At 39.8% G+C, this 18,470-nt stretch overlaps 1 protein-coding gene across 14 annotated transcripts in view; it reads left to right on the top strand.

The window, feature by feature from the left end:
* dock7 (dedicator of cytokinesis 7) overlaps positions 1-18,470 on the top strand; it is a 173,041-nt gene that overhangs the window by 137,377 nt on the left and 17,194 nt on the right. For 9 of the 14 annotated variants that reach the window (XM_048539932.2, XM_048539943.2, XM_048539942.2 and 6 more), the window contains 3 exons: positions 4,241-4,384; positions 12,972-13,103; positions 13,365-13,379. In XM_048539932.2, the coding sequence (XP_048395889.1) occupies positions 4,241-4,384; positions 12,972-13,103; positions 13,365-13,379 (291 nt within the window). Of the gene's footprint in view, positions 1-4,240; positions 4,385-12,971; positions 13,104-13,364; positions 13,380-14,131; positions 14,206-18,470 lie in introns of those variants that run through there. The other 5 variants (XM_048539944.2, XM_048539939.2, XM_048539936.2 and 2 more) reach the window with 2 other exon arrangements.

Raw genomic sequence — 18,470 nt, 5'->3', positions numbered from 1 at the left:
TTTGGGGCATGCTATTTTGTTAATAGTTCCATGGTCTGAGATTCTGGATCAATGTTGAGGATATTCTGGAGGGATTGGGTCCAATTTACACAGCATCTGAAACTCTCCTTCTTTACAATTATTTAAAGTGATGAACCACTGGAGAGCAAGCTCATAATACATGTATTGATGCAAGTGTTTGTCCCAAGGGGTTGACTGTGGAAATGATCACACAGAAGAAGTTGACAAGAATGATTCCAAGGATGATACATTTCGGTTATAAAGACTTTGGAGTGGAGAAGAAGAGATTTAATAGAAATTTTCAAAATTATGAGCGGATAGAACAAAGTAGACAGGCAGAATCCTTTCCCATTCAAAAAGATTGAGAATTAGGGGACACAATTTTAAAGTTTTGCAAAAGAAGTGAATGTGAGGTGAGAAAAACAATGTCACACAATGAAGTGTTAGGGTGTAGAATGCACTGCCTGGAAATGTCGAGCCAGGTCCAATTGGGTCATTCAAGAGTGTTTTTGAAGATTATTCAAATAGAAATAATGTGCAGTGTTACAGGGAAAAAGCAGGAGATTGGCACTAAGTTGAAGTGTAGAGTCAGGATGTGCAGAATGCCGTTAAGCATTGTAATAATTCTGTGATGGCGTAGAAGTGGTCAAGAAAACAGCTCACCACCACCTTCTCAAGGTCACTTTGGGAGGGGCCATGGTTGCTGGTCCAGCTGATGAAACCCTCATACAATAAATGACAAATAAAAATATACAGTTTTTGATATGTAAGTGCATTAATAACGTTAGTACCTGTGTAAATAAGGAAATAACTGCAATTTGAGCCTTCCTGATACTGCAGAAAATCGAGTTGTTGACCTGGAGACACAACTGGTTTCATGGGTGTGACCTGATCTAGACAAATTTCCTCTTAAGTCTGCATTAAAGATAGCAGAAAACCCGAAATTAAAGACTGAATCTGATTTTTTTTTTGACCAAGTTCATGTTGCATTGTTTTCTTTGTAGAGCTTTTCACCATAGGTCCAAGTGAATTTTCTCTCCATGTCTTATTAACTTTGCTACATTAAAGACCTATTCTGCCCTGTTGATGTTCTGCACATCCAACTTCTATCCCATCTTACCATGTGCCATTCCCTGAACATGTGACGCAGCAGATATCTGCCAAAAGACTGGTATCACTTGTGCACAGCCATACTGGAAAGCTGGTATGCCCAGACAAGCACCAAAAGTCCAGAGCTGCCCTTCCTGATCCCTGATGTTTGCCTTGGAAATGGCAGATTGCAGTAAATAGGTACCTCGCTTATGTGGGCAGAGACCTGGAGGTCTTGCCGATAGGGTGGTTCAGAGGCAGGACTTCCTTGTTCCCTATGACATCAGTGGAGGTCTCAAGACAGACTATGCCAGCCTGGTTTGAGGTTTTCACCCGGGTTAAAGCAATAACAGCCACCTGGAGGTGTGCAGAAAAGAGGTCAATGACCTTTTGCATTCCAGAAGAATAAGTGTCACTAACTTCTCTCTGATACATTATTTTCACTCTGTCTCTGCAACTGTTTCCATCTCCCATCAAGAATCATGCTGTACCACTATTTCCTGCAACATCTTCCTCTATTTGCTGTCACGCACCCCAATTCTCAGCACCACAAAACTTGCACCTCCCTCCCCTATTGCTGCCTACTCACTAGAGTTGAGAAGGGTGATGGGCTGCCTGACATTCAGCTCCTCACTTCTATGGAGACAACCCTGAGTCTGACCACCCTGAGCATGCCATGAAGTGGTGTTGGAAGCTGTCCTATACTTAGTGTGCCCCCACCCCAATGTGTGAAAGTTACCTCCCTTGTCTTGACTGGGACCTGTTGACATGCAGTGCTACAAGATTGCTGGCTGAAGTATAAAGTGAGAAAACAGGCAAGGCAAGATAACGTACGGGAGCAGTGCTGTGACCATCCAGGCAGGTTCAGCATGAGTGAATGCTAAGAGAGCCAGCTAAGAACTCAGAAATACAGGTTGGTCCAGTCTGTGAACTGGGTGCATGTCCATGAAGGCACACTGTCCTTGCAGCTTATTGCAAAGAGAATTGAGTACAAAAATGTCTTGGAAGTGGATCAGAGATGTGCTATGAACATTTCGGAGGCTGGTACATACCATTTGCCAGCTTTTATGGATATGGGGTATGTATGTTGATGTCCATAGACTGTGCCCTGAGATGTTGGATTTACATAGAACATAGAACATACATAGAACACAGAACATAACAGCACAGTACAGGCCCTTCAGCCCTTGATGTTGTGCTGACCTGTCATACCAATCTGAAGCCCATCTAACCTACACTATTCCATGTACGTACATATGCTTGTCCAATGACGACTTAAATGTACTTAAAGTTGGCGAATCTACTACCGTTGCAGGCAAAGCGTTCCATTCCCTTACTACTCTCTGAGTAAAGAAACTACCTCTGACATCTGTCCTATATCTTTTACCCCTCAATTTAAAGCTATGCCCCCTCGTGCTCGCCGTCACCATCCTAGGAAAAAGGCTCTCCCTATCCACCCTATCTAACCCTCTGATTATTTTATATGTCTCAATTAAGTCACCTCTCAACCTTCTTCTCTCTAACGAAAACAGCCTCAAGTCCCTCAGCCTTTCCTCGTAAGACCTTCCCTCCATACCAGGCAACATCCTAGTAAATCTCCTCTGCACCCTTTCCAAAGCTTCCACATCCTTCTTATAATGCTGTGACCAGAACTGTACGCAATACTCCAAGTGCGGCCGCACCAGAGTTTTGTACAGCTTCACCATAACCTCTCGGTTCCGGAACTTGATCCCTCTATTAATAAAAGCTAAAACACTGTATGCCTTCTTAACAACCCTGTCAACCTGGGTGGCAACTTTGAAGGATCTGTGTACATGGACACCGAGATCTCTCTGCTCATCTACACTACCAAGAATCTTACCATTAGCCCAGTACTTCGCATTCTGGTTGCTCCTACCAAAGTGCATCACCTCGCACTTGTCTGCATTAAACTCCATGTGCCACCTCTCAGCCCAGCTCTGCAGCTTATCTGTGTCAGAAAGTTCAGTGTCCAACGTGGAGATCATTCAGAACAAGTGCATTATGAATCTGCCAGGTGCATGCTCTGGTTTCCATGTTGAGTTTTTTTGACTTCAGCTTATTTGGCAAGACTGATGAGAAAGAAGGGTCAATATTAGTGATGTACATTGGGCCATCAACAAAGTCTTTAACAACCAGTAATCCTCCTTAATTAGCAACTGGCTGCTACCTTGTAAGAAACCTGTCACACTGCTTGTGAAAAGTATGAAAGATGGGGCGAGATGCTCCCAATGTCAAGATGCGCCTGCTGTAATTATTACCTGAATTTTCCATATATTTGACTGTAGCCTACGTCACCCAGACCACTGTAAGATTCCAAGCTAAATATTTTTAGATGTAACTCAGAATTTATTTTCATTTCAATGGCTCGGCTGATCCTGCCAGAATCCAGACGTGGAACTACCAGAAACTAGATTCCAAGAAAGTTAATGAATAATCAAATTTCTGGCACTTGTGATCAAGGCTTTATGTGCTGTTGTTGGATCACTGCCATGTAAATATCAGAGTGATGTCCCCACACATTGATAACATGGCTGTGAAAATCCAGAAAATATGGCATCTTTTAATGTTGTAGATGGTAGCATAGGTTTGTAATATCTTTTCCATTTTATCCTTCTCTTTCCCCTCTCTTACTGTCTGTTTTACTGTATTATAGTTTCTGTTGCACATTTTCACATATGTGAATTTTAGCAAAAGAATTTTAGCACTGGAAACAGGGTAATCCTGCCATCTTTCTCTGCTGACCCTGGATTTTTGACAGAGGCTTTCACGACTGTTGTATAATAGTTTCAGAGGTAGTCTCACATCCATATTGACTCCATAAGATAAAGTAAAGGAAAACCATGGATGTGCTAGTACAATAGAGATGCATGATTGTGGTCCTCAGGTGGGAGGACAAGAGACTCAAGATTCCCATAAAACAAGGCCGACTTGATAGTTTACTTTGATTGTATTTGTGACCATTAACAAAAATACAGTTGAGCTGTTTTTAACTGCTGATGTTTTTTATTTCTCCTGTTAGTAGAGACTTTAATTGATATAAGATGAACTGTACTACCTTGACTAATGATTGCAAGATTTATGTTCATATGTGTTATCCATAGTAATTACACCTTTATTTGGATTCTTGTAGAATATTTCTTTCAATGTTTTGGAAGAATCTGCAGTTTCAGATGATGTTCTTTCACCGGATGAGGAAGGAATCTGCTCTGGGAAGTACTTCACAGAGGCTGGTCTTGTGGGATTGCTAGAGCAAGCTGCAGATCTGTTTTCAATGGTAATTATTATTTCAGTCTGCCAACTTTCTGTGTTGTACATGGCATCTGTGATGGGCAACAGTGTTGAATGGTGGAGATGTGGAAATGAATGAATGAATAATTGGTGGGGTATTACTTGACAAGCTTCGGAGATCAAGGTGTACTGTTGAAAAGTTTCCATCATGAAAGTAAACAATGTGGACAGAGCCCTTTATTGGATGAACTTTGTATGATCTGCTGATGGAGTGGATTGGATGATTTGAACTTTATTTCTCATTCCGAACTTTTCTGCCCTTTTCCATGATTCACTTAAGTTAGATGTTGTGTCTTTTTTCAACATTTGTAATACTGTTGGAATGGATTTATCCAGCACCTGTGACAAACCCAGGCTGTGATTTGCATTATACAGTTTGGACAAATAGATAACATCAGTTTCTGTAGTTTACTTTCTGATCTTCCAGTTCTGAGTACTGACAATGCTGGCAGAGATGAGACTCCATTGCCCAAGGATTAAACATTGCAACATTTAATGCACTATTAAGTCCGATTGGTGAAGTTTTGCTTTGGAAAGTATTTCCTTGAAATTTTAAAATGTGGCCAATGTGGTTATGCGTAAAATGTTTGGTCTGGCAGCACATTGTGTTCTTTTGCATTTCCAAGTGTAAGAACATAGAATTTCCCTTTGCTTTGATGCTCTGTTGAACTCTTTTGCGTCATTTTAGGTTTAACTCCCAAAAAATAGATAGCAGGGCCATTCCAATATGTCAAGTCTCCTGTCAACGGATGCATAAAGCCGTTATGTAGAGCAATATGTTTGAGACAAATATACATTCAAATGAACCTGCATGTTAGGAGCGCAAGTAGACTATCAAAATTTCTTGAGCCTCCTCCACCATTGCTGATCTGATTGTGGCCTTAGCTCCATTTTTCCTGACGACCCTTTATACCCTTCGACTTCCTTATCAAGAATCTACTTAACTTAGCCTTAGGTCATTGACCAGATGGTCTTATTATTTTCCCGAAAGCATCAATGAGTAAGTTCTGAGCGGGCTTTGATGCTGGTCTACACAGTTAAGTTCATGATCAACGTGGTACATTTCATGATTTTATACTTCTGAATTTAGCATTAGATTACATCTCTAGTTGAACGTTCATTTCTCAAAACCTCGAGCGTGCTGATTTCTGCACAAAATTAATGTAATTGTGCCATGTCAAGGAGTCAGCGGATGGTCCTTGTTGGGAAAGGTAATTAAAAAAGCATGGATTAATAATGATAATAGATTTCAACTGCCTGACATTAGTTGAACAGAAGACATGGGTAAAGAAGATAATTGAATGGAACTAGTAGAATATGTACAGGTCACTTTCTAACTTTGTACAAAAACAAAAGCCTAGTAGGGAAGATTTTTGTTGGCACTAGAAATGGGTGTTAAACCAAAGCAGATAAAAATAAAAGTAAGGGAATACCTGGGCAATAATGATCATAATATAACCTGCATTAAGATACAACAGAAGAGTAGATAATTATGATGGAACCCACATTAAGAGATTGCAGAAAAGAAGACTGTGCAGCACTGAGAATAGAACTGGGGAAATAAAATGAACAACAAGTGTGAAAAATAATTGAAATAGTGGTAACAGAGCATAGGAAAAATATAATTCACTAAAAGGAAAGAACACATTAAACACTAGTGAAACTCCTTTAGAAATAAAGACACTAGGCAATAAATGAGGGCACTGAAAGAGGCATCCATTACCGACATAAATGACAGAAAACTATGTGATTAGCGTGAACACCAGTAGAGGTTAGGAAAGAATCTTATGCAGACAAAGTGTCACTGCAAAACTAAATTGTCAAGAAACACAAAATGGCAAAATATTTCACAGACATGTCAATAAAAAGAAAGGAAGGCTGTGGTAGGAATAGAACACAATGGGACAAGCAAAATAATTGCACAGGCAATAAAACAGAGATGTCAGAAATCTTAAATAATTATTTTATTCAAATTTTAAAAAGGAAACTATAGCTGAGCAATTCTAATTAGGAAAATGTTGAGTAAATAATGAAGGATATAATTGCAGAGCATTTACAAATACATAATATGATCAAACAGATTAAACGGCTTCATTTTTAATATTCATTTTGTGGGTGTCGCTGGCTGGCCAGCATTTCTTGCCCATTGTTGGTTGCCCATGAGCAGGTGGTAGTGAGCTGCCTTTTTTGAATCATTGCAGTCTGCCTGCTATGGGTTGGCCCACAATGCCATTAAGGAGGGAATTCCAGGATTTTGACTCAGTGACTGTGAAGGAATGGTGATATGTTTCCAAGTCAGGATGGTGAGTGACTTGGAGGGGAACTTGAAGATGGTGTTGTCCGCATATATCTGCTGCCCTTGTCCTTCTGGATGGAAGTGGTTGTAGGTTTGGAAGGTGCTGCCTGAGGATCTTTGGTGAATTTCTGTCGTGCATCTTGTAGCCAGCACTCACTGCTGCTACTGAGCGTCGGTGGTGGAGGGAATGGATGCTTGTGGCTGTGGTGCCAGTTGAGTGGCTGCTTTGTCCTGGATGGTGACAAGCTTCTTGAGTGTTGCTGGGGCTGCACTCATTCAGGCAAGTGGGGCCTAATCAATCACACTCCTGACTTGTGCCTTATAGATGGTGGACAGGCTTTGGAGAGTCAGGAGATGAGTTATTTGCCACAGTATTCCTAATGTCTAACCTGCTTTTGTAGTCACTGCATTTATGTGATGAGTCCATAAGTCCATCTTATAACTTCCAGGATATTGGCAGTAGGGGTTCAGTGATAGTAGCACTATTGTATGTCAAGGGGCAGTGGTTAGATTGTCTCTTATTGGCAATGGTCATGGCCTGACAATTATGTGGCAAGAACGCAACTTGCCATTTGTCAGCCCAAGCGTGGATATTGTCCAGATCTTGTTGCATGTGAACATGGACGAATTCAGTGTCAGAGGAGTCACGAATGATGCTGAACGTTGTACAATCATTGGTGAACATCCCCACTTCTGACCTTATGATGGAGGGAAGTCCATTGATGAAACAGCTGAAGGTGGTTAGACCTAGGACACTACCCTGAGGAACCCCTGCAGAAGTGTCCTTGAGCCAAGATGACTGAACTTCAACAACCATGACCATGTTCCTGCATGTCGGGTGTGACTCTAACCACCAGACTGTCTGCCCCTGAAAGCCATTGATTCCAGTTTTGCTAGGGCTTCATGATGCCACACTTGATCAAATGCAGCCTTGATGTCAAGTGCTGTCACTCTCACCTCACCTCACCTCTGGAATTCATTTCCTTTGTCCGTGTTGGAACCAAGGAAGTAGTGAGGTCAGGAGCTGAGTGGCCCCGGTGGAACCCAAATTGGGCGTCACTGAGCAGGTTATTTCTGAACAAGTTCTGCTTGGTAGCACTGTTGATGACACCTTCCATCGCTTTACTGATAATCAAGAGTAGCCTGCGGGGTGGTAATTGGCCCAGTTGGATTTGTCCTGCTCTTTATGTATATGACATACTTGGGCAATTTTCCACATTGTCGGGTGGCAAGTCCTGGAGCACAAGTCTTCAGTTCACCTGCTGGTATGTTGTTAGGGCCCATAGCCTTTGCTGTATTTAGTGCCTCCAGCCATTTCTTGGTATCACGTGGAGAGAATCGAATTCGCCGAAGGCTGGTATCTAAAATGATGGGGTCCACTGGAGGATGCCGAGATCAATCATCTATTCGGCACTTCTGGCTGAAGGTTGCTGCGAAATAAAGGGGTTTGAATATTATTTAAATAGAGAAAGACTGCAGAAGGCCTGAGAACAGAGGGATTTGAACTTAAAAGTCAGGCAGATAAGTTCTGCAGTTAAGAGGGAAGGCAAATGGGATGTTGACCTTCATTTTAAAGGGAATTGATTATAGAAATAGGCATGTATTGCTGAAAGTATACAATGCACTAGTCAGACCACAGCTGGAATACAGTGAACAGTTTCAGGTGCTTTATCTGAGGAAAGGTATCCTCACATTAAATGTAGTCCAGAGAAGGTTGCCTAGGCTGATTGCAGGTATGGAGGGTCTGTTTTTGAGGAGAGGTCAAGTATTTTAAGTTTTTATGTGTGAGATTTAGAAGAATGAGAGATGACCTTTTCAAAAAATATTAGATTCTTAGGAGACTTATCTGGTTCAATGCTGAAAGATTGTTTCTGCTTATGGGTGAGTCTAGGACCAGAGGATTTAATTTCAGAATACACAGTCACACATTTAAAACAAAGTAGTGGAAAAATTTCTTCCCTCAGAGGTTGGTGAATTTGTGCAATTCTTTACCACAGAGGTCTGTGAGGCTGTGTTAAGTATTTAAGGCTGAGTTAGATTTTTAATCAGTACAAATATCAAAGGTTATAGGGAAAAGGCATGAAAGTGGAATTGATGATTATTAGATCACCCATGTTCTCAATGCATGGTGGAGCCGACTCAATGAGCTGAATGACCTATTTTTGCTCCCAGGTTTTACAGTCATATGACCAAATGAAGTGTAAATACTATCTTGTACTGGATGTGCTGAATTGCCTGTCTCTGTGCTTTATATCCCATGTAATTCAAATATATCCTACAAGTAATGCTAAGTTGGTTTATTCAACAGGAAATGGTTATCTCTGATAGCCTTATTAGGTGTTTGTATGTTTGCAGGGATCAAAATTGGTTTTGTCCACAGAAATGCACCTGTTAGTTAGAATTGTGTTCAACACTCCTGACATCCATTTTCTGTATTAGGCTAAGTGTAAAGATAATTTTGTTTTATTTTTGATTTTTGAGTTTTTTTTATTTTCCTTTGATATCTATACCAACTTTTGAAGAACTGTTTTGTCACGTGAATGTGGAATGTGTAGCACCATTGCCAAAAATGTAAACCAGATCTCAGTATATCCTCACAATTATAGATACAGCAAATTTTTTATCAACTGGCACCTATGGGACCAGGAGTATGTCAGTTGACAAATATTCCAGTTGATCAAGAAGCCCACATAATCAGGGAGCTTTCGAGAGGTATGATCAGACTCTCAAAGCATAATTAAGGCATAATGTTAAGAAAATCCTCAGGATTGAGAGAAATATTAGATTTTTAAAAATTATTTTCTACCAGAGATTTTCCAAATGAATCTACTGGATTTATCCTATTTGAATTAGTTTATGGTCATGAGACTAGAGATCCATTAAAGTTGGTTGGGGAAATTCTTGAATGAGAAAGATTAATCCTCAATATTGGACTATGGGTCCCTGTTACTAGAAAGACTCCATGGAGCATTTAGGGTAGCACAGGAACATTTAAACGCTCTACAGGTGAAAAGCATAGGATGGGTGGATAAACATTTAGCTGGGAGATGAAGTGCTGGTGTTGTTGCCTTTATAGGGTGAGCCTGTGAAAGTGAAATTCAGTGGTCTATATAAAGTAGCTAGAATTGTCATCCTGATTAAAGGAAGAAGAATTGATATGTCACATTAACATGCTGAAAAGTTTCATGTATAGAAGAGGATGAGGAAGTGTGTCAAGTAGTAAGACTAGTAGTAAATGACAGAGATAATGAGGATGAAGTATAAAAAGCGATAGACCGGTCTCGAACCACTGACAATTTGACTGGCTAACATGGAAGTATTAGGGCAGTTAGACATTGTATTCTCACATTTACAGAATGGGCAGTGGGAGGACCTTACAAGACTACGGAGAAAGTATGTGGAAATCTGTAGAGATGTACCTGGATGTGCTAACCAGACATAATGTGGATGTTTCAGAGTCAACATTGATAAAATGACATCCTTATCAGTTGAGTCCTGAAAAACTAGCTCAGGTGGAAACATGTTCAAGGACCATGTGATTGACCCTAGCCAAAGCAGCTGAAGTTCATGAATAATGTTGGTTCCCAAAGCAGATGGATCAACTAGACTTTGTGTAGATGATAGAAAGATGAATATAGTCACAAAAACAGATTTGTACCCAATTCTGTGACTGGAAGATTGTATTGCTAGGGTCGACAGTATATTTTTCCTTTCAAAGATTGTTTGGTTGAAGGGGTACTAGCAAGTGCTATTAACAAAGAGGGCTAAATAAATTCAGAGATAATGGGAACTGCAGATGCTGGAGATTCCAAGATAATAAAATGTGAGGCTGGATGAACACAGCAGGCCAAGCAGCATCTCAGGAGCACAAAAGCTGACGTTTCGGGCCTAGACCCTTCATCAGAGAGGGGGATGGGGGGAGGGAACTGGAATAAATAGGGAGAGAGGGGGAGGCGGACCGAAGATGGAGAGTAAAGAAGATAGGTGGAGAGAGTGTAGGTGGGGAGGTAGGGAGGGGATAGGTCAGTCCAGGGAAGACGGACAGGTCAAGGAGGTGGGATGAGGTTAGTAGGTAGCGGGGGGTGCGGCTTGGGGTTGGAGGAAGGGATGGGTGAGAGGAAGAACCGGTTAGGGAGGCAGAGACAGGTTGGACTGGTTTTGGGATGCAGTGGGTGGGGGGGAAGAGCTGGGCTGGTTGTGTGGTGCAGTGGGGGGAGGGGACGAACTGGGCTGGTTGAGGGATGCAGTAGGGGAAGGGGAGATTTTGAAACTAAATAAATTGTTGCTTTTGTTACTTCAGATGGGTGATACCAATGTCATGTGATGCAATTTGGCTTAAATAATGTCTCATATACAGCCCAGAGGCTAATGAATCAAGTCATGAGTGGAGTTTGTAATTGTGTAATGTATTTAGACGATATTGTAGTTTATTGAAGAACTGAAGAGCATGTAAAACAAACTGACAAACTGTTTAAGGAAGTTGCGATTGGCTGGTTTGGTGAAAAATGTAGTCAAGAGTGAATGTGCGAAAGCAAGTGTGACTTACTTGGAGATGTTGTTGGACAAGGGTAAATGTTTCCACGGAGACTAAACTGAAGACTTTAATATAATTGCTAAAACTAAACAAAAATTATGAGGTTTTCAGGAATGTGTATATTTTACTGGAAATTTGCATGTGATTTCAGTTTAATCGCTGCGCCCTTAACAAATTTACTAAAGAAACTAAGAAAAGCTAGGCAGCCTTTGAGAAGCTGACGAAATGAACCAGTGTTGGCTGTCCATGATTTTTCTAGACCTTTCAAAATGGCAATTGATCTTAGTAATTTAAGGGTGGGTGTTGTCATATTATAGGATGACAAGTAGGAATGGAAAAGCATGTCTTTTTAGTTTTGTGTCTTCAAGAACCGTGGACTCCAATAAAGAACTGTTTTTGAAAGCAGGAGCTTACCAGGATAGTTGCATAATTTCACAGCAATAAATTCAAAACCTATTGTGAACTCCTGACTGTTGGCTGCGGGTTCCTGCACTGTGCTGATGATTAGGAGCTAAAGAGTTGTTTACAAATGAAGCTGATTGGTTCACAGCTAACTGAGCAGGTTGGAAGTGGAAACAAGTTACAAAGACACAGATACACAGAAAGGGAAAGACACAGAAAGGTGAGCAGTTGATTTCCCAAACAAAAGCTGCCTGTTCTCTGTAGTAAAAAACTAATTTTAAACTTGAAGAAAGCATTTTCTGCAGCATTTGCTGTAAGCTGAGACTTGGAATTGATAAATCAGAGACATTTTCCAAGTGAGTCAATCACTCTGTACTTCTTAAGAACCGTGTGAATGCTTCCAGGGAAAGACAGCTGAAAATGAAGGGCCTGCTGGTTGAAGAAGGATCATCTCAACATCAGAATCAGGGAGCAAAGACCACTCATGTCACTTTACAGTTTTTTTAAGCTCTACCATCAACCTCTTTCCTTGTTTGTTTGCTTGTTGGTTGGTGTGTGTGTGAGTGTGTGTGTGAAATGGGGAGTTTGTAAGAGGATTAGAATTTTTGTTATATGCTGGGATTGCAAGGAGTCACGGAGTGTAATTCATAGAGGTGGTACAAGGGAAGTACAGGGTCAGTTTAATAGTTACTCCAGACTAAACGCTTAGTATAACTTTTTTTGAGTAACTATTTAATTAATTTCATCAGAATCCTCTGAAGTCTTGAATTTAAGTGAAAGGTATTAGAAATGTGACTGGAAGCTCCCTATTCAGCAGAAATACTGAATTTGCTGATTACAGTCAGCCATTTGTTAGATTTGAGCCGACATATGTGCTCCAGCTACTATTATTAACCTACCAAGAAATTGTATCTCTAGGTAATACCTGGGTTGCAAACAGGTGCTGTTCTTGAGTCCGCTCGCAAGTCATTTTGTATGCCAGTCGGAATGCTATGCAAGATTAAATAAACTAGCTATTTATTAAGTACAGGAAATGTTTGTGTGATGGATCTTTAAAATTACATCCCTGTAAGGTATCGTGTTTGTAACTATGACCGTTCATAAATTGGCTGTTTGTAAATCAGGTACACACTGTATAAATATTAGGACAGAACAAGTTGGTGTCATGGTGAAATGAGATGCTGATACTCACAGTCTTAGGTTTTCTAAGTTACGAAATAGTTGTTCTTGCCTTTGGTTGCATAACTCAGGAATCTAATTTTATGAACATCCCTTTATAATTGCATGGTAAAAATTTCTGTTTTTCAACTGTTACACAATTTTTGGACTTTCAAATAACAGGCTGGAATGTATGAGGCGGTTAACGAAGTTTACAAAGTTCTTATTCCAATCCATGAGGCTAACCGTGATGCAAAAAAGCTGGCAACTATTCATGGTAAACTCCAAGATGCTTTCAGCAAAATAGTCCATCAGGTAATCTATTTCACAGACTTCATTTAAGTGTAATTTCAAATATTCTGTTTAATAGATGGATAGTTGCTTTTAGTTGATTATTTTCTTAGAGTTGACTAGTACTGTTTTTTGCGGTAAGAAGTCAGTATATCCTTGAAAATAAAATCTAATAAGTGCTTGTTTAAAGTTGCGTCTGCATGCTTTTCTTTTTGCACCTTACCCGAATGTTACAGGATCTCTGTTGTGTAAATTCTTGACATGACTCTACTTTCTGTTATACAGAGTACTGGCTGGGAGGTAGGTGTTATTTCTGTTGATGTTGGAACACTAATGTTTAATGTAAAATTCATGCCAATGCTTTGCCCATGTGTGCTGGCTGTGGGTGTTCTGTTATTGTCTGGCTATGAAGCCATTTCTTCTGGCCGCAGAATTGTAAGAGTTTTCTGCTATGGTCATGTGAAATGTTTTCAGATAAACAGATCTCACAGACGGTGCATGTAAACAGACATTTTCTCACTAATGAAGAGTCCTGTGAATGAATCACTTCCATTGTCACTAGCTTTAAATTATGTTTGTTTCACCAACATGTATTTGCCTCTCACAGCTACTGGCAGTAAGGTTTTCTTTATTTTATTAGTCTTAGTTTATACATTTTTTTCTCTCTCAATGCAATTATTTGTGTCCATTGTTCACAAGTCACACATTGCAACGTTGCATGGTAAATTATCTGCCTAGCCTGTTTACCTCTCCAGTTGTGATTAATGTTGGTCTCCACTATTTTCTCCATCATTTATCTTGTGATGTGCTGAGTATGCTATCCCTTTTACACCAGAGTGCACGCCGTGCTATGATGTTTTGAGTGGAGTTAATAGCTGCTGTCTTTAAAAATTTATTTTTATTGCTGGAATTGTAGCTTTTTGTTTCAATAATCCCTGCCCTTTTCAAGTAATTTTTGTTTTCTCCTCTCTCCCCCCCCCCCCTCTCTCTCTCTCTCTCGCCCTGACGCTGATCCCTTCCTCCTGCTTTTATAACTGTCCTATTGTGGTAAGTTTTCCACTTTGTTGATCTATTTTGACGCCTGATGCATTCAATGACATTTCTTGTTGGTGGGGGAGAAAATTGAATTTGATGTCAATCACATTACTTCTGTTTTCTCCTCTGAGAGAAATCTTTGCTTTCATCATTCAATATATATATATCAACATTCATTGTATTGGGATCAATTTGGTTGACTTATGTGGCTAAATATTTTTAATAATTCTACAAAATTCACTCCTTTTTGTTCACTCCCATAAGCTTTGAACACTGTTCCTTCTGCAAATTTTGACAGAAGTCAATACCACCCTAGCCTAGGCCACATGCTTTCTATTTTATGTGACATATGAATAATATTTAGTTTAAAATACTGTAAGCTAGCTTAATATTGTACTCAAATGAGGTTGAATTGAAGCCCTGCTGATAGGTCTTTAATAGCTGTACAAAAGATTGTTAACCAGAATTGGTAAAAATGATTATGATCTCTGTAAAGTTTAAAATGTGAGAGACTTATCTGTGAGTGTGAATTCACAACTGAAGCCCCAAATCAAACAGGTGGAGTTCACTAGATTTAAGCTGCGTGTTTTATAATATCTAAACCCCCACTGTGTAGATATGCTACATTCGCCACATTTTGGTTAAATAATGAGTGAACGGTTATTGTCCAATGCATCATAATGTCTGTGAACAAAGGGGCTGAGTTTCCTGTTGGGTGGAAACTAATCACAACATAACCCAAGTACACAATTGCTAACTGGATCAAACCCACCTGAAATTGTAGAGTTTGGTCACTCAAAGTGTTCAGACACCCCTCCCTCCCCCGCACACTGCTCCCTAGCAACCAAAAAGGCAAGCCTACTGCTATCGCAATACACCTGCCTTGGTGTAGCTATTGTCCACACACAATTAGGAGGCCTCCAGTTTGGTTTCTAGTTTAATGATCCAGTAAAATAAGGGATTTGCCTTTGGAGCCTTTTTAATTGGTACCTGTCTCTATGTACTCTCCGATCAGATGGAAGCTGCTGCCAGGTTTAGTTCACACTTTTCCTTGAAGCATTCTTGAAAATGGAAGGGGCCAGTGATGGTACTGGAAGAAATTCCAGTGACAAGGATGAGAACTTCCTGCAGTCTTCTATAATGTTTTGCCTGGGCTTGTTGTAGAAGCAGTCACCCTACCATGCAGGAGTATGGAAAATCTTGGAAATCCCAAAGCTGATACCCTCTGCCACTTCGCCCTGCAAGAATAAGCATTCCCTAGTTGAAAGTCATATGAAAATTGGGATGATAATGTCATTCATATTTTGAATAATGAACAGGATTATTTGACATGAATGATCGTGTGGTGTTCCCATGAATTCCATTGTTCTGTTGATATTTGCCTCAGGAGCAGCATTTTCTGAGGAAATCCATGCAGTTGCAAGTTCCTACTCCCATCCTGATTCCACTAAACTGAAATCACAAAAATCAAATCAGCATCAATTCATCACATTGTTGCTTCTTGAACATTTAAGCTTAGATAACAACATTTGCTTAGATAACAACAGGGGTTGCGTTTCAAAGAAAATTTCTGAGAGATGTGTCTAGAATATCAGTAACTGGAGTAGACCGTTCAACCTCTTGAACCTGCTCTGCCATTCAGTTAGGTTGTGCTAATCAACACTTTACATCTTTTAGTCCACCCTTAGTCGATATCCTTACCCACCAGAATCTGTTTCAGTCTCAAAATCTCCAATTATTAGAGTTTTCTTGGATTTTTGGGAATGAGCTCTTGATCTCCATTTTGAGTGAAGAAATGCTTTCAGGTTTCACTCTTGGCCTAGCCTTACCTTTTAAGATCATGTTGTTACATTTTTGCAGCACCAGCACCATCTCAATTTTGTTTTAGCATCTTCAATATCTCAATCAGATCATCCTTCAATCTTTTATGAAGGAAACGTAAACTTAAATTTGTTCAGCCTGTCTTCACAATTCAAATTTTTAAACCGTGTTGTGTCTCGCCAGTACTGTATATAACCAAAGATAATTTCCTTTCATTTGTATTCCAGTCCCTTTAGGATAAAGCCAACATTTAATTAACTTTTCGATTGCTTTTTATACATTTACTAGTTTTTAATGAAATTTATTTGGAATTCCAAATTTTTATGCTCCTTTACGTTCCCATATTCTTGCCCCTTTGGAAATGTTTGCATTGAGGCTAAGGTGGATGGCCTTACACGTGCACATTTTAAACTTGCTTTGTCTTAATTTTGACCACTCCCCTAATTTGTCTATGTCCCTTTGCAAAATCTACATGACCTGGTATCAGTCCTAACAGATTGGAGTCTTCTATCTTTGAATGAAAAAATAATCACCAATAAATACAGTGAAAAGATGAGGCATGCCTCTACGGAGCACCATTTACTCTGCTTCTTCCATTTAAATGCCAACGAAAAGGCTACCTGCAAATCTTTTCACATCCATTTTGTTCTATACTCATCTATTGTCTTATCGAATGCCTTCTGTACATCCATTTGGACAACCTCCTTCTGTACTCACTTATCAAGGTGACAGGACAGGTTCAGGAAGTGGTTACAATGGCATATGGGAACCTAGGCTTTAAAAACAGGGGCTTAAAGGACTACAGCAGTAAGATTTCAAAGGACCTTTATAAAATAATGAAAGTCTCAACAGCAGTATTGTTTCTGATTCCGGACTCTGCACTTTAGGCAACATGTGAATGGTTTAGAAAAGGTGTGAAAAGATTTAGAAAAATGGCTTCAGGCATGAATGATAGATGGATTGATTGGAGTATCTGTGCTGATCTATTAACAAAAGAGATGGTTGAGAAGAGATTTGATATAGGTGTTGAAAATTATGAAGGATCTAGACAAAGTAGATAGAAACTGGTGGGTGGATCAAGAACAGATAGCATTAATCTAAAATGATTGGGAAAAGAAGCAGTGGTACATGAGGGAAACTCTTGTTTTGCAGAGAGTCATTAGCATCAGGCTGCAGAAAGGTACAGAACAGAGAATTCAGTGAGTCTTGTCGATGAATCACAAAAAGCTAATGTTCATGCTCAGTGGGTGATAGAAAAGGCAAATAGATTGTTGCTCTTTATTCCAAAGGGAATGAAGTATAAAAATAGGAAGGCATTGTTAAAATTATGCAAAGCATAGTTGAAATGCTGTGAACGGTTTTGGGCCCCTTATCTAAGGAACGATAATTTGGCATCAGAGGCAGTCCAGAGATGGTTCTCTAGGCTGTTTCCAGCGTGGGAGGTACTATCTTGTCAGGAGAGATTGAGCAGTTATGGCCTGTACTCATTGGAATTTTGAAGAATGAGATGTGCCGTTATTGAAACATGCCAGATTCTTAGGAGAATTGATGGTGTAGATATGGAAAGATTGTTTCCCCTTGTGGGAGAGCCTAGGATCAAAAGACATCGTCACAGCATAATGGGTCATCTATTTAAGACAAACAAAGAGAAATTTCTTCTCTCAGTGGGTAGTGAATTTGATGAATCCTTTACCACAGAGGGCTGTTGAGGCTGGATCATTAAATATATTTAAGGTTGAGATGGACCGATTTTTAATCAGGGAATCAAGGGTTGTGTTGGAAAGTGAAGTTGAGGATTATCAGATCAACCAAGATCTCAATGAATGGCTGAGCAGGCTGAATGGCCTACTTCTGCTCCTGAGTGTTATAGTCTTGTGGTCTGTAATGTATTGCTTGTGAGTTGGTAAAGGCAAATTCAGTCACAGCTTCCATAGAAGATTTACATAACTACCCAAAGGGAGAAAATATGCAATGTCACAGGGACAGGAAATTGGAGAAGGCAGGGAATCCAGCTGAATTGCTTTGCAGAAAGCTACTGTAGAGGCCTATATTCTATGATTCGTGACCACATTAAAAAACTTGATTAGGTTAATCAGCCATGACTTAATTTAAAAAAAGCTTTGCATACATACTTACTTAGAAGTGGATCTTTCAAACACTTCCATGAGGGAGACCAACCATAAGTATTTGTACTTAATGCCATGTTGCATAAAAGGAGAAGTCAGGAGCGAATATTCCACAATACGTTTTGTTAAATTATCTCTATCACGTCCTGCATGCTGCAGTTTTTATTACCATAAAATAAATAATTTGCTGTTAAGTTTAGTATTTATTCCTGTGTTGATTTGTGGCTGTTCTGCGTGTTCTGTGTTGCTAATTCCACTGTTATCTGCTGTGCCCGTTATGTGCATGTGTATTTTCTGTATGTTGCAAAAATGTTGGCAGTATTACAATGAATAAGGTACATACCCCAAAACACTTCTGAAGTATGTACATTATAGCAATGCAAATGTGATGTGATAGAATGGAAAGAGA

The sequence above is a fragment of the Stegostoma tigrinum genome, chromosome 8 (assembly GCF_030684315.1).
Source record: "Stegostoma tigrinum isolate sSteTig4 chromosome 8, sSteTig4.hap1, whole genome shotgun sequence".
NCBI classification, from domain to species: domain Eukaryota; kingdom Metazoa; phylum Chordata; class Chondrichthyes; order Orectolobiformes; family Stegostomatidae; genus Stegostoma; species Stegostoma tigrinum.
Note: the sequence above shows the minus strand (reverse complement) of the source record. Positions and strands in the feature narration are given on the sequence as shown.